Source organism: Mustela lutreola, chromosome 3, assembly GCF_030435805.1.
Source record: "Mustela lutreola isolate mMusLut2 chromosome 3, mMusLut2.pri, whole genome shotgun sequence".
Lineage (NCBI taxonomy): Eukaryota > Metazoa > Chordata > Mammalia > Carnivora > Mustelidae > Mustela > Mustela lutreola.
Genome location: NC_081292.1, coordinates 165,547,005 through 165,572,234, shown reverse-complemented (window position 1 = coordinate 165,572,234; position 25,230 = coordinate 165,547,005). Strand labels below are relative to the sequence as shown.

The window sequence follows — 25,230 nt, the reverse complement described above, 5'->3', positions numbered from 1 at the left end:
AATTTAAAATTCCCATTTATATGGAATCTTAGCAACTTTCTGATCTCAACAGGTCTGTCTTCACTAGTCTGCACCCCTAGGCCACCAATACAGCCAAACAGGAAATGCTCACAACACCCCCCACGCCCCCACCCAGGGACCCCAAGCCCAGCTGTGCATGGCGTCCTCCCCAGCACTCCCCCACCCAGCTGTGCACAGGGACTCAATGTGACGGGATGGAGCCCGGTCTGTGCCCTGAAGGAAACCTTCCAGCCTCCGGCTCAGACAGCCTCTCTGCAGCCCATTCACTTGGGAAGAGTAACAACCTGTCCTCCCAGACAGCAGCTAGGGGCCGAACATAGCTACTCATAATTAGCTGTCCTTGTGCATGGCTTCCTGGTCAGGCCGGCCTCTCTACTCTCACCCCTGCCCCAGGTCCCCTCGTCCCATACACCCCACCTTCATCCTAGCCAGCCTTCCAGAAGGCCTCTTCTTCTTACTGCCAACAAGCACGAGGGCATCAAGGCCCTACAAGAATCTGGCCCGTGTTGCATACCTGCCACTCGCTACCAGAATGCATTCGCCAGCCAGGACAGCATCTTCCGAACCATCACCCTGAACTTCTGTCCTCCACATCTTCCCATATTAGGGAGCTGCCCTGAGCTAACCAACCTCCGAGCCCCACTGTCTCCCTAGCTCTGAAATTCACAGCAGAGAGCTTCTTGTAGTCAATGAGTAATCCCAAATAAAGCCCACAGACCACCTTCAATTTTGAAATGATAAAAGTCCTTTCTACCTCTTTTTCTTTCACATAATACATGACCCATCCCCTGCCTCTAGCCTTCACAAAGCTGTTCCTTCTCCCCCCAAATTGGGGAGGGCCCTCGTCTACTTGGCAAACCATCATCCTTATAATCTTGAGATTCTTGACACCTGACACTTGAACTCCCACCATGAGCCCAGGAACTACACCATGTACTGTGCTCATGTGTGTGGTGCCCAGTGATCAGCGAGCCTGTGGGGCACAGGGACCGGGTCTGTCCCCGCATCCTCTGCATGGTGTCTGGGTGGGCTGTGCAGTGAAAGGGCAGCAGCTGACACTGGCAGAGGACAGCTCCAAGGAAGAGGCAGTTCTGCAGTGACACACTCCATCCTTGGTGCAGAGCCTGAAACTGGGCCCCTGACTCCAGGCCATCAGAGCAAAAAGGAAACACAGAGCCAAACCCTTAGCCCATCGGCTCCCGGGACACAGGCCACTTCTGGGGTACAGGACTGCTGTGCCCCAGGATAAATGGTAGCTCAAATCCCACAAGGACAAGCAGAAGTAAAAATCACAACGTTGCAGGAAGCAAAATGAGCCAGTTGAACCCCGTGACCTGGACGCACGCCGCCCAGACTTGGGCCCCGGTGCCATGGAGCCTGCCCAGCCACGGGAGGACGTGGAATCTTCACCCCAAGGGTGTCCCTCAGCTCAGGCAGGCAGCGAGGCTCCAGTTGGGGGACCCAAGCCAGGCAGCCGGACACAGCAGCGGGGTCCCTGGCTTTGGACCACCAAAGCCGGCTTTCCTTTAGGCTGACCCTCTGGACCCACTGAGGCAGGCCAGCTAAGGGGCAGGGGTCCAGAGTCCATGAGGGCTCACCTCCACAGCCCACATTGCCACTGTGTGTGTGTGTGAGCACTGCCCTCCCATCATCCCCACTGACTGGCTTCCAAGAGAAGCCACAAAGGCAACAGGATCCACAGAGACACACCACCACCATGCAAATGTGACACCAGGAACATTCCGTAGCTACAGAGTTTGACCTGTCCAGACCTCTTCTGGGAACCAATACCCCTGCCCCCAGACTCGTTAGCCATCAAAGCACCAATGGACTCCATGCTACACACAAAAACCTTTCTGTTATGCAAACGTAAATGCAGGAAGTCTAACAGCTACAATCTACCCTCTGAGCCTGGGGCTGGAAGGGGCTCCAGTGAGGTTAACTCAGGAACATGAGGCTTTTGAGGCAGCAGCCCGCGTACAGGCTGGTGTGCATGCCCCGCACTGACCTGAGCATGCTAAGCCCCACACCTCCCCACAGGTAGCTTCCCTCGCTGGCCAACCGGCCCTCCAGCAGCCGTGTCTCTGGCGCAACAAGAGCCGGTCTGCCTGGGTCCTACAGAGCAGGGCTCCACTCTCCCTCAGGGTGGCTCCTCCCGCAAAAGCGGGGCGGGCTCTGTGGAAAGACTGTCCAAGTCCTCCGAGTCCTCCGGGAGCAGCCATACTTGCCTGCAAGCCAGGATCCCCTTCGCGCCTCCGCAACCTCCAGCTGCGCCCTGCGCCCTCTCCCTCCCTCCCTACGTGCTCTCGCTCCTTAGCCCAGCAACAGACTGAGCCTGACTCAGCCTTTAGAAATAAAACAACATGCCAACAAAATATGGGAAAGCCTACTTCTACCATTCTATCCAAACTCTCCTCCTGAGGTCCAGCAGCCTGCCCTGCCCTGCTGGTAGCAGTGACGTAGAGGGGTTGGTTGGGGGTAGCGGGGGCAGGGAGTGGGGGCAGGGAGGAGGGGAGAGTAGGGGAGGAGGGGAGAGCAGGGGAAGAGGGGAGAGCAGCGGTGGAGGGAGGAGCAGTGGAGGTGGGGAGCAGTGGCGGGGGTGGCAGGGTGGCAGCTGCCAGCCTAACATCCCACCTTTCCAGGCCCCAGGCCAGCACACTATCTGGGGAGGAAGAGGCAGGTCCTCTGTGACCAGGGCACTTCTACTCCCTGCCACGTCCCCTGCATGGAATGCGTCACAGCTCTGCCAATGGCACCTGTCACTGTCACTGCAGAATCTACTTAAGTGTCATGAAAACATTGAAGTCTGAGTCTGACAAGGAGGCCCAGGCTGCAATCCTCCCAGTAAGGGAGCAACTGTAAAAGGCTGAGGGGTACCCTGTGTTCCCAGCAGTCCTCATGCTCTTCAAGCTTGGGACAGCCGCTGCCACGAGTGCCCCTGACAAGGAGGATGTGGCTGACACGCGGGTTGGACCACAGCACCACTCCAGTGTGCACCACTCCAGTGTGCAGACAGGGCACACAGGCATCTGGGGTGACAGGCTATCCCCTGGAAAGGCTCCAGTGAGCCACCCTTTCTGGGTTCATCCAGTTCATCAGCGAATTCAGTGAGCATCAGGCTAACAGGTGTCCACGACTAAGCGTGCCTGTGGCCCCATGAACAAAACCACCGTTCTGACAAACAGCTTCTGCTCTCACAAACCCTGTGACCCATCAGCTCAACTCGCCCCTCATGATCCAGCCACTGAAGGGGACAGGTCCTAGTATGCCTGCACTTGCTCCCAGCATCGCACCCACCCCACGGTTTGAAGGAAAGTAGGGAGACAAACAGCACACCCACTCCCACACTGCATCCCTCCCTCAAGCACCCCCTGTTGGAACCTTTCCACAACAGCTTATTTAGCTATAAACCTGACACATAGGAACAGATCCAACTCCTGGGAAAGGGCAAGCCCATCATTGCAAACAGGGCCTCTCGGGTAACAGAACGTAGCTCACCCCGGGAGTCACAGCCATGTCCCCCTTATCTCTCACCAAGACTCCCCAAACACCCCCCGCTTCTCTGCCCCCACCCTAGAACCCAACATGGCAAGCACATAATCTCTGCACATAATTCAGACCCGATCACTCTCAAAACAGCGCACTGGCTTATAGTCTCACGAAAATGTCACCCCAGGCTTCACAGCACTGCCTACAGCCCCCATCCCCAATCATGCCCCGCTAACTTCCACGTTCACCTCTAGCCCTGCCTACACCCCCACACCCCCATTTCACCACAGCAGGCCCAGCCTGCCTCTACCTCCAAAGCCCTGCCCGCAGGTGCGGCTCGGTCACCCCTCTCTGTAGCACACCTCTGCCCAAGATCAACTTATTCCTGCCCCATCCCACTTGAATGCCCTGTTACATGTAAGCTTATTGGCTGGACCTCCTTCCCCAACCAGGATGCAAGCTCCTTGAGAACAACACTGTTTTAGTCCCCAATGTGGCCCCGATGCTGACAACAGTGCCTGGAACAACAGACTTGCCAAGGGACAGGGGAGTAAATGCAAAATGGGGAGGTGACAGTTCTGTGGGGTGGCAGCAGTGTTAAGCTTACCAGCAAGTGTTCAGAGTAGACTGTCACTCCCGGAAATAATTTAGTGCCCACACAACGCCTGAATATGTCTTCTAGACAGGACTCTCTGATGCTAACAGGAGACAGAAAGTCTTTCATCAGTCAGCTCTCCTTTCTTGCCTTGAGAGTCGGGGATTTAATGAATTCTCTGTCCCAGCGGCTCACCAAGCAAACACCTGTTGAGCCTAGAGAGACAGAGCTTCCAACTCAGACCCTCACTAGTGCGGCTACAGGCAGACCCAGCACCCAAACCAGCTTGCAGAGCATGGAGAACATCACAGCAGCTTTCTGCTTCCAGCCAAACAACAGCCCCAGAGCCCTGAAAGAGCTTTTGATATAAAACATCTAGAAATGCTTTTAAATGCATTGCTGAGCTCTGCAAGAAATCACAAAGGTTAGAAATGAAGAGCAGGGTGAAAACCAGCGTGGCAAGCTGAAGCCTCAGTGGCCCTGGGGACGTGAGAAGAGCTGCCTGGAGCCAGAAGGCAGAGCTGCAGTCAGGGTGAGGTGGGGCCCGGGGAGGGGAGTCCTTACTGAAGCACAGCTCTGGAGGGTAGCAGCTCCGGTGGAAGGCAGAACAGAAGAGAGCCCGGGCCCTGCAGAGACCTCCGCTGCCATCTGGGGGATTTACAGCCACGATCTGTCCTCAAACGGGTCTGAGGGTTCCAGCTGCACTACCTCAGGGGCCTGGAGCCCCTGCTGGTCGTGAGTCTGGGGGCTGGCAGCAGCAATCAGTCCTTACAGGATCAGGACAGCCAGAGCTAGTGAACAGCGTCAGATGCTCCAGTTCCTGAAACGTCTGGGGCACACTCACCCCAAAAGAGAATCATCATTTCTTCAAATTCAAATTTAACTGGGGATCCTGTATTTAGGAGGGACTCTCATTACGTGTCCACGGATAGAGGCCCACAAAGCATGAATTTAGTATCACAGTTTCCAAAACACAGAAGGGAAAAAACCACCCCTATAGGTAAGAATCAGAGGAAACGATAAATGATAAAGTCTGGATGATCCTCCAAACCTGGTATTACCAGACAAAGAAGAGAAAAAACTGTATTTGAGATGCTTAAAGAAAGAGAAGCTATTGAAAACATAAGCAAGAATAATATCCCATCCACAAGAGTAAAAAAGTGCTGGTGTAAGTAAAAAACAAATTTATACCCCGACCCAAAATAGCAAAGACAGAAGGAGCAGAAAGATCCTAGAAGAGAAAGGGAGACTGTGACGTTTAATTAAAAACAAAAGGTCCGCGCACTGCTTCTGCTTCCAAGATGGCACTTCAGAAGTGCCATCCAGTAACTCCTAACCACAAGTACCAGCAAGTTCAGGATCCACCATAAAATATGCATCATAAGTAATGGATGTATTACCCCGTGCAGAGCCCACCCTCCTGCTTCCCAGTGTCTCCACAAGCATGCTGCAGATACATTTTAAGTTCCTCATGAAATCATGAGGTGCAACTGTAGTAATTTCATTACCTTTATTACATGTGCCAGGTTTACAGAAACTTCTCATGCTGTTGGTGGAGTGTGGCTAAAACACATTTTCAACATTAAAAACACTTTTTTTTTCCCCTAGAAAATGAATAACAGCCTAGCAGGAAAGTCATCTTCCAAGGGTCTCTGCCATAAGGGCACCCACCACCCCACGCGTTCCAGGAAACAAGTAGCCAGAGAATGTGCTCTGCTCCAGCATCAAACAATTCCTCCTCTTGCAGAAACAATTCTTTTAAACATCCCCACGCTGCTCACTTGTCTCCCAGCAGCAAACCCACGAGCGCATCAGGTGTCTCGGAGGCAGGCCAGCTGTGCCCGCTGCTCCCTCGATCATCTCTAGACAAGAGCTCTGCAGCCTGGCCAGGGACCCCTTTCTGGGAGCAGATCTCCCCAGGTCTCCCCAACAGCTGCATGTGAGATCGACACAAAGCCTTCATCATTCATCCCTACACCTCCCACCATAGGCTCTCTAGGCGACACTTGGTAACAAAGGACATCCAAACAGAATACTCTGTGAATGAGGACAATTGGTCACTACGATTTACATTCTATCTAATTCCAATTTACCTTTTTTTTTTCTTAAATATCAAGTAACTGAGTTTCCTTTAAAAACATCGGCACTCTTCTAAAGGTTCACACAATTCCCACTCAGCGGGCACCTGCAAAGCCTACGGAGTGCATGGTCACTTCCTGCAAAGGGAGCAGCACCTACATGGCCGCAGCCAGGGCGTCAAGGCCGACACCAGCAGGGACGTGGTGTGTGTGTGTGTGGCCCGCGATGTGGTGGGAACAGAGCTTCACCTCTTGGCAAATACAAACCTGGGCTAATCCTGAGAAAAACATCAGACAAACCCCACCTGAGGAACGGTCTATAAAATCCTGACCATCTTCCTTACAACTATCCTAAGGACCAAACACAAGGAAATGAGATAGTCATGGCCAAATGGAGTTTCTGGAGACGTGACAACTCAGTGTCATGTGGTCCCTGGATGGTCCATGGATAGCCCCTGGATGGGATCCTGGAACAGAAACAGAGCACTAGGGAGACTCAGGACATCAAACATGGTATGGACTCAGTGAACAGTACTGCACAGACGCCGGTCAGTCCCCTGCTACAGTACACCACACCCACGTAAGACGTCAGCAAGGGAAGTGGGGTGTGGGGCACACGAGAACACTCCGGCAGCTGCACAACTTTCCTGCAAATCTAACACTGTTCTAAAAGTGCTTCTTTAGAATACTTAGACATTTTTAAAATTCTTTTTTTAACGCTTAGAAATTTTAAAAATTAATTAAAAATTCCAGCATTTCTAAGTATTTCATTAAAATTTTAAGTTCAATAGAGTAGATTCTCTAAATACTCACAAATTTAAAAGTAAGACATTAACACACAGAACATAATAATGACGGAAAACTGCCAAATACCCCCAGCATGTCTGTGATTCAAATGGCTAACATACTCAGCTTCTGGGGGACCGGTGCAGACGACACGTCCCTCCTGAGCCACCAAGAGAGACGGGGAAAACATCTGTGCAAAGGCACGAAGGCAGGGAAGTTCCAGGTCCCCAGGAGGAAAGAAGAAGAGGCAAGCTGCCAGTGTGCCTGCAAAAATGCCTCCCCAGGGCCCGCCTACCCCTGCAGGGGTAGCTGCGAGCCCAAGAAGCCGCAGGGGAGGGGTTGGTGGAGACAGAAGGACAGGTCAGAACCCATTGCACAGCAAGCCCCACTGAGTGTACCCTCCTCAGGAAGGGCAAAGGGCAAGCAAAGCAGGCCTCACAATCCTACACTGGGCATCTGGTGCTGGGTCTGTGGATGGGCTCCGGTGACCCGCTGGAAGTTCATGCCTGCCAGAGACAGCATCTGCCTCCTCTCAAGGTAAGAAAACGCCATCCAGAGTGTCCAGCTATCTTTACGGTAACTGGCGCTTAAAGGAAAGAAAAAGAAAGCACACAGGAAAACAGGACTGAATGATCAACCATGGAAGGACTGGGAGAGAGCCGGGCAATTTAAATGGATTGAAAAGAGGTAACTTTGTGATGAGTGTGTTCAAGTAAGGAGGGGACAAAATAATTTCAGCAGGTCACTTGACATAATAAAAAATGGAAATTCCAGAAACAAACAGGACTAGGATTACAATTAAACACGGAAACAAGGACCGGCAGATCTAGGAGCCAATGAGAAAGAGCTGGGAAGATGAGCACCTTGGAAGCCCCACAAGAAGAACACGCCCGGCTGAGGGTCATGGAGAAACAGGATGGAAACAACAGAAGAGCATCAGGGCACAGAATGTGCTCGAAGGTCCCCATGGCTGACTGGGGCCCAAGAATGGGAGTACTCGGAGAGGGGTGCAGGCCACACCTAGCAAGAGGTCCTAGTAAGTCTTCTGAAACTGGGACAAATGTTAGCCAAAGAACATTAGGAACCCAAGCAGAGACAAAAGTACAGACGCGTGTGCGGGGGCACCAGCAGGAGCTGGGACATACATGTTCACTGAGACATATGAGCGTGGTATGAAACAGGTCACACGTCAGCTACCCCAGGAAGCACGTACCCCAAGGCCATGAATGCCAGGCCCCTCGCCACATGAGAAGCCTACGAGTCGGGGACAAGGAAGCCAGACCCTGTCACGCCACCCCGGGACTGCAGGACTGCCATGAGCTCGGAGTTGCTGGCCCACGAGAGGCAGAGGTAAATGCAGGCGTGTGGGTGAAGGATAGGAGCCTGGGGGTCCGTGGCCACACAGCCAAGTAAGTGAACGTGCAGGGAGGAGAGAAAGTGCTGGCTTCCAGTGGGGTAAGAAACAGCACTGGGGGAGCAGTGACAGAGCTAGGAAGGCAAAGTCTGGCGACCGTTACATTAATATCCGAGCCACTGAGTGCAAGCCCACTGAGGAGATGGACAGTCCTCCCCCCCCTGAAATATTGCTACATTACAAGGACTAAAAGAGCAACTGCCAGTGAAGACAGCCCCTCTGCCAAGTGATCAGAGTCAGCACAGTCTGAGCGCAGGCCCACGGGTGCCCTGGGCTGAGCTGACACGTTGGATTCCAGGAGATTCAGAAAGGCAGGCATCTGAAGCCTGGTCCCGGCAAACAGCAAACACCACCAAACGGAGGGCCATTTGAACACAGCCTGTCCTGTCCTCCTCCGAAATGCCAAGGAAAGCCGGAGGGACAGGTCAGGCTCAGAGACCAGCCATATGCAGGCCGCTCTCCTACATCTGGTCTTCCTGCTCTCCAGAGCAGCTCTGGGACGGTGGGGGACCTCGAAGGGTCTATAGATTAGAGGTAGGAACATAGGAATATGAACTTCCTGGCTTTGACAGCTGTGCTGTGGGTGGGAAGAGAATGCCTTAAAGCCACAGTTCTCTCCTTAAACCAGATTCTGGGCCCCATCCCTAGGAGGTCTGTGCCGGAGGACTGGCATGGGGCCCAAGAGCCTACGTCCCCACAGGGCCAGGCGGGGCTGCTGCAGGGGCCCACTAAGAACCACCTCTGCACTGCCTGTGGCTAAGAGGGCATCTGGAGAGCTCACGATGGCTCGGCAGATGGTATGTTCTACTCTCATTCATTCTGTAAATTTGAAGCATTCCAAAATAAAAAAAACAGATAAAACAAGGATCCTAGAGACCATTTTTAAACTTAAGAATTCTTATTTTTTGTCAGCCAGGATTCTTCAGGCTGTAGAGTGAGAGCATGGAGAGCGGAGGGAACAGGGCGCAGGGGAGCCTGGGGCAAAGCTGCAGGGGCATGGACCACAGACAACGATGAACACTGTTGTCTCTAGGGCCCACAGTGCTTGGAGAAGTGATACAGATGACAAAACAGCACAAAAGACAGGAGCTGGGCAAACGAGGAGAAAGCCCCAAGACCCCTGTTCTGGAACTAGAGACCTAGCGCACTGTGGACAGCAATACATCGAGGATGGATATTTAACTACCTGACTGGCTACTAAACACTACTAAGAGAATGAGAGCTAGGAAGTGAACAGAGGAAGGCAGCAGAATGAAAATAAAAAACACCTTAATGCAAAAGAGGGCCAGAAAGGAAAAAAACAGAGCAGGTAAGAAACACACAAAACATGGAGTAGGAGGAGCTCCTGAGACAGGAGTGCAACAGCAGCTGCACTGAGTGTGAAGAGGGAGACAGTCTCAAAACGCAGATGGGACGAAAGGCGAGGCACAACCATCTCAGGGAGCACAGTGCCCGCCGGCAACACGGACATGTGGAAAGGCCACTGGCAGAAGACGGCATAAGACGCCACATAGCTAGTGAAGAAAGCAAACTTTGGGGACAAGCGCCACCCACAAGGGAGGCTTCAGGGCACACACACCCAATGACATGGCCTTGGCATGCGCAAAGCACAACGGCAGAGAACCATGGGAAGGAACCAATCCACCCCAATCCACCAACAGTGGCGGACTTGCACATGTTCCACCCAGCAGACCCATGGGGACCCAGACCAGCCCGGGGGAAGGTGATGTGAGTCACGCCCCCACAGATGTCACCTCAAGACTCCAGCAGGACGCCACACACAGCATAAGCGGAAGGGGTGCTCTCCTCCAAGACCACAAAATGTCACCAAATTGACCAAATGCTGAGTCTCAATCACATGCAAGGATTGAAATTATACAAATTATGTTTCTGATTAGAGCAGAATTAAGCCAGAAATCAGTAACAAAAAGATAATTAGAAAGATCCCAACTGCTTTTAAATTATCCAGTATAATTCAAATTAGCATACTGGTCAAAACAGAAATCAGATTGAAACTAGAAAATATTCTGCGTAGACTAAGGAAAACCCAACATCAAGACTTAGGAGATTAAGACAGACCCGAAGGGCAATGTGTCTAGCCTTAAATGCGTCTATTCAAGAGCAAGATCAAAAATCAATGATGTCTCTATTCATCTTAAGAAGATGGAAAAATAGCAAATAAAGAGAAAAAATAAAGAGCAGTCACCAGTGAGCCAGAACGTGCAAGAATATGTACCATATGACACCAGTCAGGTCCTTGCATGACAAGCTCCCTCCAGAGCGGAGGAGGACGCAGACCCCAAACTCAGCACATGTAACCACCTGATCAAAACCTCTTCGTGGTTATCACGAACATCTCAAACATGACTGACAAATTCCGCACCCCTCTCCGAAACCTGTGTCTCTATGTCTTGCAACACCTGCCAGTTCCAACTGCAGTTCTGGCTGCCGAGGCCAAAATCCAGCAAACAGCTTCCTTGCTTCTCTCTTCCAGTACGAAGTTTTAACAGACTCTGTTGTTTGTACTCATCATCTGACCATCTCTTGAACCTCGGTCCAAGCTCATACTGCCCCTTGGCTGATACTCCTATCAGGCCTCCCGACTGGCCTCCTTGCCTCGTTCGTGCCCCTATTCCACCCAGTGTCGGGTTAGAAACCAGAATGTTCCCACTACAAAGCCCATCACACACATTCTCCCTCCACTCCTGTAGAGCCCTCAACTGGCCCAGGAGGCGTCCTCCCTGTGTCTGTGCTGATAATGCCGCGCCTCACCTCTGTCGCTGCCCATCTCCCTGCCTGGGTCCTTTCTGCCCCACACTCCACCTGCTCCCTTCACCTCCCGCAGCTCTTCAGGTGGCTCTGGAAGCACGACTCCAGCTTTTCAAATCCAGCCCCTGCCTTGCCAGGCTTTGCCCTGCCCTCTTCTGGGGACGGAATTTTCTCCACATCACCTGTCGCCATCATCTGACACATTCTGTTTTACTGCTTCCTTGCACTCTGACGTACACACCATGAGGGCAGCCACATCTCCAGTGTCTAGGACAAGCATGGTCCCTGGCACACACTTGGAAAGCATTCAGTGGAAAGAGTGACTGAACTGATGGAACAAAGGCAGTGAGCGGGTGGGAGGACCAGATGAAAAGGCCTGAGGCCCGCTGAACCGTCAGTGAGCAGAGCTCAGCCACTCAACTCATGTGAGGCCCCCTCCCCACTTGGGGTGACAGCTGCGTAAACCCCCTGCTTACATTTGGAAAAACCGAATATGTTTAGAGGAAACCTCGCATGAGGGACAAGCAGAAAGCCAGAGCCGCTCATCATAAACGAGAGAGAGCCTTAGAAAAGTTACTCATCAGCCCCACATATCAGTGACTCCAAAGTCTCTGAGATGCCGCCTACTGTTTCCTTGTTTAAAAGTGAGGTCGTCAAAACTAAGAGACGTTAAAGACCTATCATGAGTAAATCAACACACTGACATAATCAGATGAATTTTTTAAAAATTTGAAAGGGCAAGAATTTCTCACTAGGTAATAGAGTATTTATGTTTTCAAGCCCCCCACAGCACCTGCGCAAACTGCATCGGAGAGACGGTGGCGGACGCCCTCGTGGCTGTGGTGGAGAAGAGGCTCAGTGCAAGCCAGAGTGCCCATGTCCCAGGGCCCGGCCAGGGCTCAGCAGGGACAGCAGCGGCAAGGCCGGAAGGGCGGGCCACGGGTTTTGCGTGCTTGCACATGGGACACAGGGGAGACAGAAGAAGCCACAGCACCAGTCCAAGCACCATGGCGGCTGCCTGGACAGAGGTGGGAGTCCTGAGGACACAGAACAAAATGAGGTCACTTGTGCACTGAGCTCAGCAGGACACGGGTGCAAACAAGGCATCGGCGGCAGGGAGGAGCCAGCCCAGCCCCTAGGCAGCACCATCCCGCCGAGCGCCACACATGTACATGCTAACAGTGGTCAGAAAGGAGATGCGCACATACACTATCTGTGGGTACTGCTGAGGGACGGCCTCAGAGTTCTGTGTACTTCCCCAAGTTCCTACAATGAATCCAATCACTTCCAAAACAACCAGAAGAACTCCTGTTAAAGAAAATGCCGAGTTATCTCCAGTAAAATAGCATGTAGTGGGATATACTTGTGGACACCCAGTCAGTGCTTGAAGCAACTTGCAAGCATCAGAGAATTACGGTAACGCAACAATATTTAAGGCTGAAACTTATCTAAATGCTGGCTGCCCAGCTTGGTGATCTAATCTAAGTGTGATCCTTCCACACATTTGCCAGTAACAAGCCCCACCCATGGCTGGTGTAGAAATGGATCGTGCCCTTAGCCTTCCACTGACAGAAGGACTCCCAGAGAAGTCTCTCCCTCATCTGCGAGCTTCTAATACACAACTTATATGTGCCCTCGAAGTTCATGGAATTCTGCCTGAAATGACTATCCACAAACAATTCAGAAAGCAAGCAATTCACAAAAATGTATGGAAATCAGAGAAGACCAGTAACACATTCGGAGCCTGCTGAGCTCCACTTCCCCTGACCTGGCTCTGCACCCCAGCCCTGTGCTCTCCCCGACCGCAGATGCACGGCTTCATTCCCTGTGGACACAGGTACCATAAGGAGTCAAGCAACACCCCAAGTGCGCTCTGCAGACAAGAGCTAGACAACAGACAGCGTGTCCCTATCAAGATAACACGCTGTGGCATGTGGCCCTGTGGAGAGAGGAGCTGCACCAGCGACAGGACGGGGAGGTGAAGAAGGGAGAATTACTTAAATGAAAAGGAAGCTCTTTCACTAAAACAAATAGGCAAAAAACAACAAAAACCTTTTCAGGGATGTGACCTTGGGGCCAGTCGCAGGGTTCATAGCAGACCGCTCACCTGGTTTCCCAATCTCACCTTTGTGAATTTCTGGAAGAGACGGTCACTCTGGTGAGCTCCAATTGTGACTTCCGGGAGGTAGATGGGAATGGTTGTATAATTCAGCACCTCCAGCTTATTCTGAACCCTACAAAATAAAATAAATAGAGACCACGCTAAACCATTGAAACACAACAAAATAAGCTGTAAGACTGATTTTCTAAAAAGTACATACAGCCAAATAAATGCTATTCATTCCCAGATGGTCCTCTGGACGCAAACCTTTACCCCAAAGACCATGAGGTCTGTGTGCAGCTATTTTTCTGAGGTGACCTTCAGAACCGGAGGGGGAGTCTCCCGAAAGCCTGAGCAGCCACAGGGGACCACCTTTCCAGAATGGATGAAGTTTGGGAGATATGTGAGCCCTCACTAAAACATGCAAAACTATTGAATCTTTTTTTTTTTTTCCAAAAAATTGGCAGAAGACATGAACAGACACTTCTTCAATGAAGATATATAAATGGCTAACAGACACATGGAAAAAATGTTCATCATCACTAGCCATCAGGGAGATTCAAATCAAAACCACACTGAAGGGGCACCTGGGTGGTTCAGTGGGTTAAGCCTCTGCCCTCAGCTCAGGTCATGATCTCAGGGTCCTGGGATCGAGCCCCAAAAGGGCTCTCTTCTCAGCAGGGAGCCTGCTTCCCACCCCCCAATCCCCCACCTGCCTCTCTGCCTACTTGTGATCTCTGTCAAATAAATAAATAAAATCTTAAAAAAAAAACAACAAAAAAAGAAGTTCAAAACCACATTGAGATACCACCTTACACCAGTTAGAATGGCCAAAATTAACAAGATAGGAAATAACAAGTATTGGAGAGGATGTGGAGAAAGGGGAACTCTCTTACACTGTTGGTAGGAATGCAAGTTGGTGCAGCCACTTTGGAAAACAGTGTGGAGATTCCTTGAGAAATTAAAAATAGAGCTTCCCTATGACCTTGCAATTGCACTATTGGGTATTTACCCCCCAAAAACAGATGTAGTGAAAAGAAGGGCCATCTGTACCCCAATGTTCATAGCAGCAATGGCCACAACTGCCAAACTGTGGAAGAACCAAGATGCCCTTCAGTGGACAAATGGATAAGGAAGATGTGGTCCATATATACTATAGAGTATTATGTCTCTATCAGAAAGGATGAATACCCAACTTTTGTATCAACATGGACAGGACTGGAGAAGATTATGCTGGGTGAAATAAGTCAAGCAGAGAGAGTCAATTATCATATGGTTTCGCTTATTGGTGGAGCATAAGGAATAACACGGAGGACATGGGGAGATGGAGAGGAGAAGGGAGTTGGGGGAAATCGGAGGGGAAGACGAACCATGCGAGGGTATGGACTCTGAAAAACAATGAGGGTTCCGGAAGGGTAGGGGGTGGGAGGTTGGGTGAGCCTGGTGGTGGGTATTACGGAGTGCATGCATTACATGCAGCACTGGGTGTGGTGCATAAACAATGAATTCTGGAACACTGAAAAGAAATTTAAAAAGTAAAAATTTAAAAATAAATAAATAATTAAAAAAAAACAAAAAACAAAAAAACAACTCACTAATGAATCGTGAGGGAAAGGCAGCAAATAACTGCAGTTCCTCCAGATTTACCCCACGGTGTCCTGCTGCCCTGCCCAAAAGGTTCCAGGAGCAGAAGGGCCACTGGAAAGTCAGGAGCCTGGGGTTGGGGGGAGAAGTGGCAGGCCCACACAGGCCAGCCAGGCACACCCTCGTCTTGCTTTGCACCAACAAACACAAAGCATAGGATATGCTCCTTGTTTCACCATTTTATTTTGGCTGAATGCTGAAATATTTACACTGTATTATAACTGCTTATTTTAAATCAAATTTAGTCTGAATATGACTGCTATACTTGAAGATGAAAAGCATTTTTAGGGCTTTTAGAAAGAAACATTTAAATAAAGTCTCCTCTCTTAAGGGCTCAAAACAAATCAAATAATTACTTTAAATGACCACTTTTCCCATTAATGAGTTACAAAGGCAAAAGAGGTTTCTGTTTATAATGGCCCAAATGGAAGTTCTTTGAATGCATCTGGCTTTCAGCTATTTTGTGATAAAGAGTCCAGACCCATGGTGGCCAAGGCCAGACCCCTGGCAGCTGGGGCTAGCAGCCACGGTCAGAACACCCCGATCTGATCCTGGGGCGGTGCTCCCCAGACCCCTCCTGCTGAGGACCGTGGTGCCCTAAGAACATGCGGCAGGTGGGATGAGAGGAGAGCAGGTAGAGGCACATCCCGAGGGTCACCGGGACAAATGAGATGTCACTCATACACGGACTCATAATCTGGCAACAAATATCACCCTCACAGGAAATGTGGCCCAGGGATTTCTGCAGACGTCCACAGGCACACAGCCAGCTACCAAGAGCAGGGCTCACCTGTCAGCCGCCCTAATAAGCTGGGCTTACTAGGGCACACCAAGAACAGGGCTCCCTGTCAGCCCCCCAGTAAGCTGTTCACACAACAGACTTTTGCACGCAGATGCAGAGAACACATAAGTACGCATCCCTTTATTGTTAACACAGAGAATTATTTTTTTTACAGAGATAATTTTTAAAGTGATCTCACAGTAAACCATTTCCACTAAAAGCGAAAATTAGTGTTTTTAAATGTTAACAGATGTCACGGTGGAGTATGATTTGGTTTTTTCAGTAGTTTGACAATCCTACAAAATTCTGGAAAATCCCTTAAGAACTTGTTGGCCTGGGAGCCAGTGGGCGACACACAGAGCAATAGCGCCCTCTATGCCTCGTCTGGCTGAAGTACAGTTTACATGCCCCCACCACCCCAATAGACCGTCTCTTTCAACAAATACTCTTCCAACTGTTTCCGAACATTAAAAAAATAATCTGCTGCAACTGTCTACAACTTGTTTAAACTCGGCTAAACCACTGTCGCAATGTGTCACCATGAGCTCAAGCGGTGACTGCTGGGATGAGCCTATGGCTTCTTGTCTCCTGTAAACGCCAAGAGTGCTAATCTTCCATCAACCTGATTACTCGAGATTGAAGATAAGTAAGGAACAGAGATGAAAGGGAAGCATTCTATGACCCAGGGAGCAAAACACAGAGAAAGAAAACATTCTCTTCACAAAGCACTTAAATATAATTGAGGAGAATTCAAAACTGGCTGAAAATAACATATCCTCTTAACATCAGAAGCCAAAGTGCCCGAAGATGATGAACTATAGTGGGGCTTGGTTCACAACAGAGGGCAGTAGGCCCCATATTCTAAAAGAGTGAGGCAGGAAAAGACAGAAAAAACACCTAGTAAATTATGTCTTATGGCTCACACTGGTTCCCAATTGACAGAATGTCTATCCTCGCTCCTAAAATATGTCCACGGTCCACCTGTTAGCTTGTCCCAAGCTGCAAAGTTCTGTTTGATCACCACACTCTGATACCAAATTCGTACCCCACCAACTGCAGCCTTGGGATTTCCTACTATAAGGACCTCGTCCCAGAGTCACAAGAAACAGAAGCCTCCATGATGAAGCAAACAGAGTGAGTTGGAGGGCAGCCCAGGCTCTGGGGAAGTGGGAGGAAGGGGCCTAGAGCCCCGCACACATGAAGCCCTGCTTGGTGACCAGAGTCACCAACCCAGGAATGAAATGGACCAAGGCGGGCACCAGCCAGTAAGTTAGGGAATACGCACGGGAACACGAAATGCTATCCAGGCTGACAGGTACTGTTACCGTCTCTTAGCATAAGCGCACACGTAATTACACACCAGCATACGTAACTGAGATGCAACAAAAATGCTCGAAACCAATAATTTGGTCAGGTTCTAGACGAAATGAGTATAACTGGTAAATGGCATGTTTACAGTAATTATCTTAGAAAATTGGGCATAATTTTCACTTGAGTCCCCCAAATTAAGAAATGGTACTCACATGAAAATAAACACAATTATTGCTGCACACGGTTATGAAATACCCGGGGCACAGGGGCAGGGGAGTGATGGATCACGGGAAAGAGCGGACAGACTGTTTACAGCAAAATAAAACAGTGAATTGAATGCTGTAATCCATAATCTTCAAGGGAAGTACTGAACCCTTCTCTGTGATCTGACAACAATACAACTAAGTAACCACTAAAATCAGGATCTTAAGATTATCATTTTGGACACAGTCTGGAATCAAATGAACACACATTCCAGATTGTGTTTAGAACTCGAATCTGTTTCGGTGGAACAAGTCAGCAGGCCCCTGGCCTTGGTGGGACAGCCTGGCACGAGGACAGCCACCTTCTCACACACTCCCTCATGTCTGCGTCCAGCAGTCACTGACATGAACAAGAATCACATATAAAGCCTAGTGAAGTGAAGAGATGGTATTCGGCGGGGGGGGGGAGTGAATACACCCAGACTTAAGCTAGGATTTTTAGACAATTACTGAGCAGGTAGGGGAGGGAACAGATTCAGGAAGAGGAAGAACCAGATGATCAGGACTCTGAATTACTTTGCAAAAATGAAATTTGGATTGATAACTAAACAAGGGTAAGCCACTGAAGGATCCAGAGTGAAAGGAAAACTGCGCCACTGTGACATTTTTATGAAAATTAGCCTGGTGGCACATAGGAAGAGCAATAGGAAGAAATAATTAATGGTAGGATAAAGATCAAGAATGAGAGGACCAAACCTCAAAGACAACAAAAGTTAGGAAAGAAGACGAGAGGGAGAGAAACTAGCAGGGACAAACACACAGGCCTCAGAGTGTTACTCAGGATGTGCGGGTAAGAAGGCCGGCTGGGAAAGGAGGGTCCTAGCAGCATGACAGCCAAAGGAGGTGATGAGCCCACGAGGATCCAAGCCTGAGGTGCTGGGAGGAGGGGAGACAGCAAAGTTTGTACGCTGGGCCGCAGGGGGGTCATGGTGGCCCCTCCTCACGGAGCAGGTCGGCACTCCTGAGCCGCGGCTTCCCCAGCTGTAAGGTGAGGGGAGCCCCCACAGGGCAGGGACACTGTGGCATCAGGAAACATTTCTGGAATGTCTTCTGGACACAGTGCTGACACTGTAGCCATGATTCATTTCAGGCTAATACCCTGAGCCTTCAGACCTAGAGGCAGACACTACATGGCTACTGAAAGGGGCTCTAGCAAGGTTCAGAATGCACCATATATATCTTATTTAGGTCAGTTTACGAAAATATTTGCACAGAGCAGCATCTAGACAAAAAAAGTGAACCAGAGCTTTCAAAAACAGAGACTTCCAGTTTCAGGTGCAATAAGGAAAGAGCTTGAAAGTCATCACTCCTGTCCCTCCAACAAGAACACATCCTTGCAAATCAACTTCTGGTCCCGGAAGAAAAGCAGATGGAGGGAGGAAACGGGCACTCTGCTCAGAGGTCCCAGCTCCATCTGGGAGGTGACAGAGCTGGGGGACGTGGGCTGTGACGAGCACATGGCGAGAAGTGCAACTGCTCTGCCAGGAGAGGAGAAGATGGAATCGGACGGAGGCTCAGGTCCAACCAGACAAGGTGGAAGAAAGAAAACAAACAGCAAATGCAACAAACGAAAAACCTTCCTTGAGAGACACAGTGAATGTTAATACACATACATCAACGTTCCTTTTAAATGTAAGCCGTCCACACATGGCAATTAAGACACACAGACGGTCAGAAAAGAAGAAAACACGGGCCTTGAATCTATGTGGCTCCGAGACACCCACGGTAAGCAGACTCGGGTCCAAAGGGAAGGAATGGAGAAAGACACCCACACGAATCAAGCCGGAACAGACAGCACCCATTCGGACATGACAGACTGCAGAACAGGAACATCGTCAGGGAGGCAGCAGAGCACTCCGTGGCAAGGAAGGGGTCAGTTCTCCACGAAGACATACGACAGCACAGCATCAAAGTACATGAGGCAACAATACAAGTCAGTGGAGACAGGGCCACGTGCTCCTACAGTTAAGACCTCACCACCTCCCGGCTCGCGGACAGACCCCACGGGCCAAGAAGTTGTGGGGGAGCGGGGCGTGCACGAGAAGAACACTCCCGCCCGCGACAGAGCCTGGTTTCCTGACACTGACAGAATGTTCCACTCAATGGCAGGAGGCGAGTTCTTCTCCCGCCCGACCAGGGCATAACTCTAGATGAAAGCACACCTGAGCACGTCAAGCCCCCGAGCCCAGGCAAACACGCAGATGGCAAGCACAGCTGCTTCTCAGATCATTAGCGCCCTTAAGCCGGAGGGACACCAACAGCACCTACAGATGGCATGTATGAAGAAGACCTGAAATCGAGCACCTAGGCCTCTAAAAAATAGTAATGATAAAAACTAGAACAGGAAGCAGACTGAAAAAGAAAAATACAGAAATTCAAGAAAACAAAAAGCTGGTTTTTTAAAAAACATCAATAAATGTGAAGAAAAATTCACGAAGGACAAATAAATGAGCAATAAAAGCAAACTATTTGAAGCTCAGTGTTTATAAAATGTAAAGTAAAGCAAACACTTTTCTTTGGCATCAAAATCACAACTGCCTGTCTGCTTTTTGTTCGAACTTCATGGTCTGCATAGGACTTTGGGAAGGCGGTCCAGCTGGCAGACCAGCATGTGTTTTCCCAAGAACAGTGCTCACGCAAGGAGAGCTGTACAGTGTGTTTGCACACCCGCACCCAGTGAGCTCGGCTTCACTCCCAATGTGGAGCAAACTCAGGTGCGACGTGCTGGAACCACAGGGGACCAGATCCGACCCCAGAGTGAGCCAGTAGGACTCTGATCGCTAGTCCGCTGGCTTCCACCACCGTTTCTATGCTCCCTGCCGCCTCACCCACATCACATCTCTCACCATCACACTCACTCACTTTTGTACACTCTTCTTGCTGATCCTGCTGGGCTCCAGAGCTCTGCCTCTTCCCTGCGGACACTCGGGCAGCTGCAGCAGCGGGAGGCTGCCCCCCTTCCACCGGATGTTAGTGCCGCCGCCCTACCCTGCTGTCCATAGCACGCTCCTGGCCCATTCTCCCCACTCCAACATCCAGACAACACTTTCTACCTTTCTTCCCTCCTCAGACCTTCAGCCCACCCATCCCACCCATTGCCACCTGTGGCTAATGACCCACTTCCCATCACTACGAAGACAAAGCAACCATCAGGGAATGCCCACATAACCAAGGCACAGCCCCACTCACCCAACCCCTGACCACACCCCTCCGTCCTGTCAGAAGCACGGGCTGCCACAGAACACTAGGCCATGTCTTCAGAGGCCACTCCAAGCCTTCCCCCAACCCCACAACTGTAGGATCCTTCCCATGTGCTATTTCTTCCATCTTAACACTAAAGCAAAAAAACCCTGCTAAAATGACTAAAATTTTAGGTCCTACTTTTAATAACAAAATCAACAGGTTCAACATGAGAAATTCCTGAAATCTATGAACTCTGATATGCTGACATTAGGGTGCATCCAAGTGCAGAGAAATGAGCATGTCAGTTATCAAAAGAAACGCCATGAGCTTGCAAACTCCCCAGCAAACAGGGAAGCTCTGGCCCTGGGCACCCGCTCAGGCAGAGCTTAGCCAATGGGCTCACAGGGAGAGTGGTCACCACGCAGGATGGACACTCTCCATGGGCTCAACACTCACACCAATGCTCCCCAAAACTGACACAGCGCAGCCAATTTGTGTCCAGCGTGGCAGAACAGAGGCTGATGCTGAGCCTCTACCACAGGCTGTTGCTGGAGACAAATGGGTAAGTCAGTGACACAGGGCCCCACCCTATGTAGAGGGGGCAGCCACTGACCCTCACAGGAAACTTCCTTTCCTGGGTTCAGATGTGCCCTCCTTCCCAAGACCTGTCTTTCAAGTGCAGCTCTCAGAAACAGAGCAGGCCTGAGATTGCAGTCTCCCTTGGCTGGCGTCTGAGGCCTCAGTGTCTAATAAATGCTGCCCCGAGGCGGGGGTACCACACACGGGGCACCAGGTATAACGTGATTTATGGGGAACACCTGCCTTCTTTCTGGAGGTCAGAACTTGAGCAGCTGCTAAGACCAACATGACCAGCACCCAATCAAAACCCTGGGCACCGAGTGTCTAATGGGCTCTGTGGCAAAAAGACTGCCTAAGCGCATGTTACTGCTTTTCTTGGGCCCGAAGCAGTTCATTTGGCAATGAACTGAGATGGCAACAAGGGATGCCTCATGGGAGGGAGCCGAGAGCGCCTGTGCCTGGACTGCTCCACATTTGTGTGCCTTTCTCCTCACTGACCAGCTGGGAATCCTCGCTGATTCCCTGGGAAGAGCTTAGCCACGAGCACAACCACCTGCTGTGATTCCCGAGTCCTTCCAGTGAGTCTCAAGTGTGGGATTGGGCTCAGGGCCCCTCAAAACACATGGTGTTCTGGGTTGAATAACGTCTCTGCAAAATTCATGTCTGCTCGGAACCTGTGAATAGGATCTCTTTTAGAAACAGAGTCTTTGTAGAGAGAAGTTAAAATGTGATCACAGGGGATCAGCAGGAGTTCTAATCCCATGACATGTGAATTTAAAGCAAGAGAGAAATGTAGACACAGATGCAGACACTCCGGGAAGAAGGCCCCATGAGGACAGAGGCAGAGTGGGAATGATGGGGCCACCAGAGAACCATCAGCAACCACCAGAAGCCAAAAGAGGCAGGAAAGGTTCTTCCTCGATCCTGAAGAGGCGGGCGGCCCTACCAACACCCTGACTTTGGGCTTCTGGACTCCAGAACTAGGAGACTAGCGCTGTATGTGGCCACTCACCACAGCAGCCCCAGGTCACTCACACATGCCGTCACCCACTCATGATGCAGCCTGTCCAAGGAACTCATGTTAGGGCCCAGGAAGTGTGACAGTGGCTCCATGCATAAAACACTCACTGTCTGACACAACTGGCCTCACAGAACAGTGAATGGTCCCCAGAGGGATGTCGAGGCACTAGCTGGGGAAAGCAATCTGTTGTGTTTGCAAATCGGGGCACTGCTCAGTCAGCGAACCAGCAACAGGATTTATGCCCATCTCCCCAGCATCCTGGGCCTGGGGACGGGAGGTGCCCAGAGGAGATGAAAGCAGGAGTTTTGTTTGATGCCAAATCCTCTAAATCTGGTACAGTGCTTGGCTCTTGGTAGAAGCAAAATATCTGTTGAATTAATACTGGTGACCAATTAACCAATAGTCAGAGTGGGAAGTGCAACAGCCTCTTTGAAGGGAACTGGAAGTACACCTCATTATCTCTTGAAACAGAATTCCTTCAAGCTTCTCCACGTCTCTACAGCAGGCAAGGGCCCACATTCCAACACCCAGCCCCTCGTCCTCTTGGGCTGGTTCCCCATGGCACAGAACTCACAGCATCCGCAGATGGTGAAGAGTGCGGTCGTCCTGCTCAAGCCACGGCCCTTTGTCATACTTGAGGTACTCGATGTCCTCTACCACCTGAGACAAAAACAGTTTCAATTTCATGTAGAGTCCCATTTTGAAAATTTAAGAGAGATAACATTTTAATACAGTATAAGCCACAAATATCTAGCAGGAACAATCAGCACAGAAATCAAAAAGAAAGGAATTCGGACAGATGGCCTTCGGGGAGGAAATGGGATTGAGCACTGACTCTCAGTGTGGGTGCCCAGCCTGGCAGACGCTGGGGTCAGGGGCAGGGGGGTGCAGCTGACCCTCGGCATTGGCGCCTGACCCAGCTAACACACAGGTGGCAGAGAGATTATGTGTGAGACTGGGAGAAGCAGCATAGGACGAAAAAATCATGAAGACTCGGAGAACCAAGTGTCAGGGACAGACTACTCATTTCCTCCCTAGGGACTTCATTCCTGAACACAAGACCCAGCCTCTGAAAGCAACAAGAGAACAAGAAAATGAATCCACTTCCTAGAGAGATCCAATACACTGTTTCCAGCCCCACACCCACAGCCTGCAGTCTGACCTCCCAGAGGGGCAATCTTTTCAGATGCTTTCTGTCCCCAAACATGCCAAACTCAGGGTCCTCTCCTAACTTTCAAGAATTTGAGCCTGAACTCAAAACACAACACAGTGTTACAGAGCAAATGCATTCTCCTACTCAGACACAGCACCTGAACACCTCTCAAGGTGTGAAAATCTCCTAAACACAACCACGTCCCCAGAAACAAAAGCACGTGGGATGTAATCCATTGGAGCAGAATGGGCTGCTGGTGTCCTCAGCGCTGTCCCAGCACCACAAAGGGACACTGTCTCGGGTGCTCAGGGACTGCGCTCCTCTCCACGGAGAAGACCTTCCGCCAGAGCTTTCTCCTGCTCCCACACCCGAAGCCGGCCACGCCGTCGACTTCACAGCGCTCTAGACCTCGTCACCATCTAGACCTCAACTCCACATGGTAACACTGGCATTTTCTTCTAGAATTTTCAAACCTTCTGTTTTGCTTTTTACAATTTACAATTTATATATAAGATCTGGGACTTTTTTTGTGTGTAACTGATGATCCACTGCCTCAACACCATTTAAAAAATAATCCATTTCCTTCTACTTCATTTTTTCTTTCTCTTTAAAGCTCTACCTTTACCAAAGTCAAGTCTCTCTCTCACACACACACACACAACCATTTCTCCACTCTCTGCTCCTGTTCCATTACACCACATATTCCTGTAGTAATACTGCAGTGCTTTCATCACCATAATTTTGCAATATGTTTTTGTATTTGGGAAGGCAAATGTTCCTGCATTATTTTCAATTTCTTCTGGCTATTACTCATTAAGCTCTCTTGAAAATAGCATAGAGATTGACTTGAATTTTACAAAGTGCACTTACTAATGTACCTTCTACAATTTTAAGATCCTAGAAACTGAATTATTTAAATGAAAATCAAAATCTTATGCCCAGGGGAGTGATGGGCTGCCTTAGTGCCTCCTTGAGCTTATGAAATGCAGACATTTCTAAGACCAGTGGGAGCTGAACTGATTATCTGATTTATAAGAACTTTATATATGAATCAAATTTAAGAATAATTATAAATTTCTCTGCCGATTTCTTACCTTCTCTGCATCTTGAGCTTCCCTTGCACTGTACTGTAACACCTCACATTTCTCACTATAAGGAAAGGCAAGAAGAAATTCACGGTAAATCTTCTGAGCTTATAAACAAATGAATATATAACATTAAAGTCTACTGCTACAAATGTTAAAGCTACCCGTTCTGAAGAGAACAGTGTGCTGGACATGTGCTGGCCCACGGGGCCTGAGAGGCTGAGGAGGACCTGCTAACTCCTGGCAGGACAGTGACAACAGCAGTTGTATCTCCTGACTTCCCTTCTGGCTACCCCACCCCACCACACCAGCACCAGAGACCAGGGGCCGAAGGGGACAGGGTGCATGGTCACTGCTGCCACAGGTTCATCACTGAACGTGGGCCCAGAGAACAGCCAAGTGGTGGAGGAGGAAGGACAGGGTACTTGAGCTGCTCAAATCTAGGAGACAACCCAAGTCTGCAGCAGGAAGGCAACAGCCCAGTTCCATTAGTCCTTAGCCCTTCATCTAAACACTGAAAAGTCACAGCTAGGTCCTGAAAAGAAGGGGATGGCAGGATGCCCTTTCCAGCACTTCTGCGCATGCCCCCACTATGCAGACGGCTGGCTGCCCATCCAGGACATGACTGCAAACCAACAGATGGGAAAGTCTGTACCTGACAGATGAAGGAGGCTGCCTCTGCCACCACCTCCAGACCAAACCGTGGGAGACTTGAAGCCACAGCCCCGGCCGGAGAGATGGTGAGGCCGCCCAGACCGGAGGCCTGCTGGAAAGCCCATCACTGTAGAAACGTCTGACCTCCTTCCCACAAAGGGGACAGAAGAATGTCAAGGACAGACTACTACTTCCGCCAGATCAGTTGCATGGCACACCCAAGGAGATTACACAAGGGACACCCTCTCATTTAGGAGTCGATAACACAGCACCCCCCTACTGGTGGGGGATAAATCCACAGAC

At 50.2% G+C, this 25,230-nt stretch overlaps 1 protein-coding gene across 2 annotated transcripts in view; it reads right to left on the bottom strand.

Annotated features, from left to right (window-relative positions):
* Positions 1-25,230, bottom strand: part of NDUFA10 (NADH:ubiquinone oxidoreductase subunit A10) — a 47,541-nt gene that overhangs the window by 7,733 nt on the left and 14,578 nt on the right. For both annotated transcript variants that reach the window (XM_059167524.1, XM_059167523.1), the window contains exons 7-9: positions 24,283-24,337; positions 22,610-22,695; positions 13,278-13,386 (exon numbers count right to left, since the gene is read on the bottom strand). In XM_059167524.1, the coding sequence (XP_059023507.1) occupies positions 13,278-13,386; positions 22,610-22,695; positions 24,283-24,337 (250 nt within the window). The remainder of the gene's footprint in view (positions 1-13,277; positions 13,387-22,609; positions 22,696-24,282; positions 24,338-25,230) is intronic.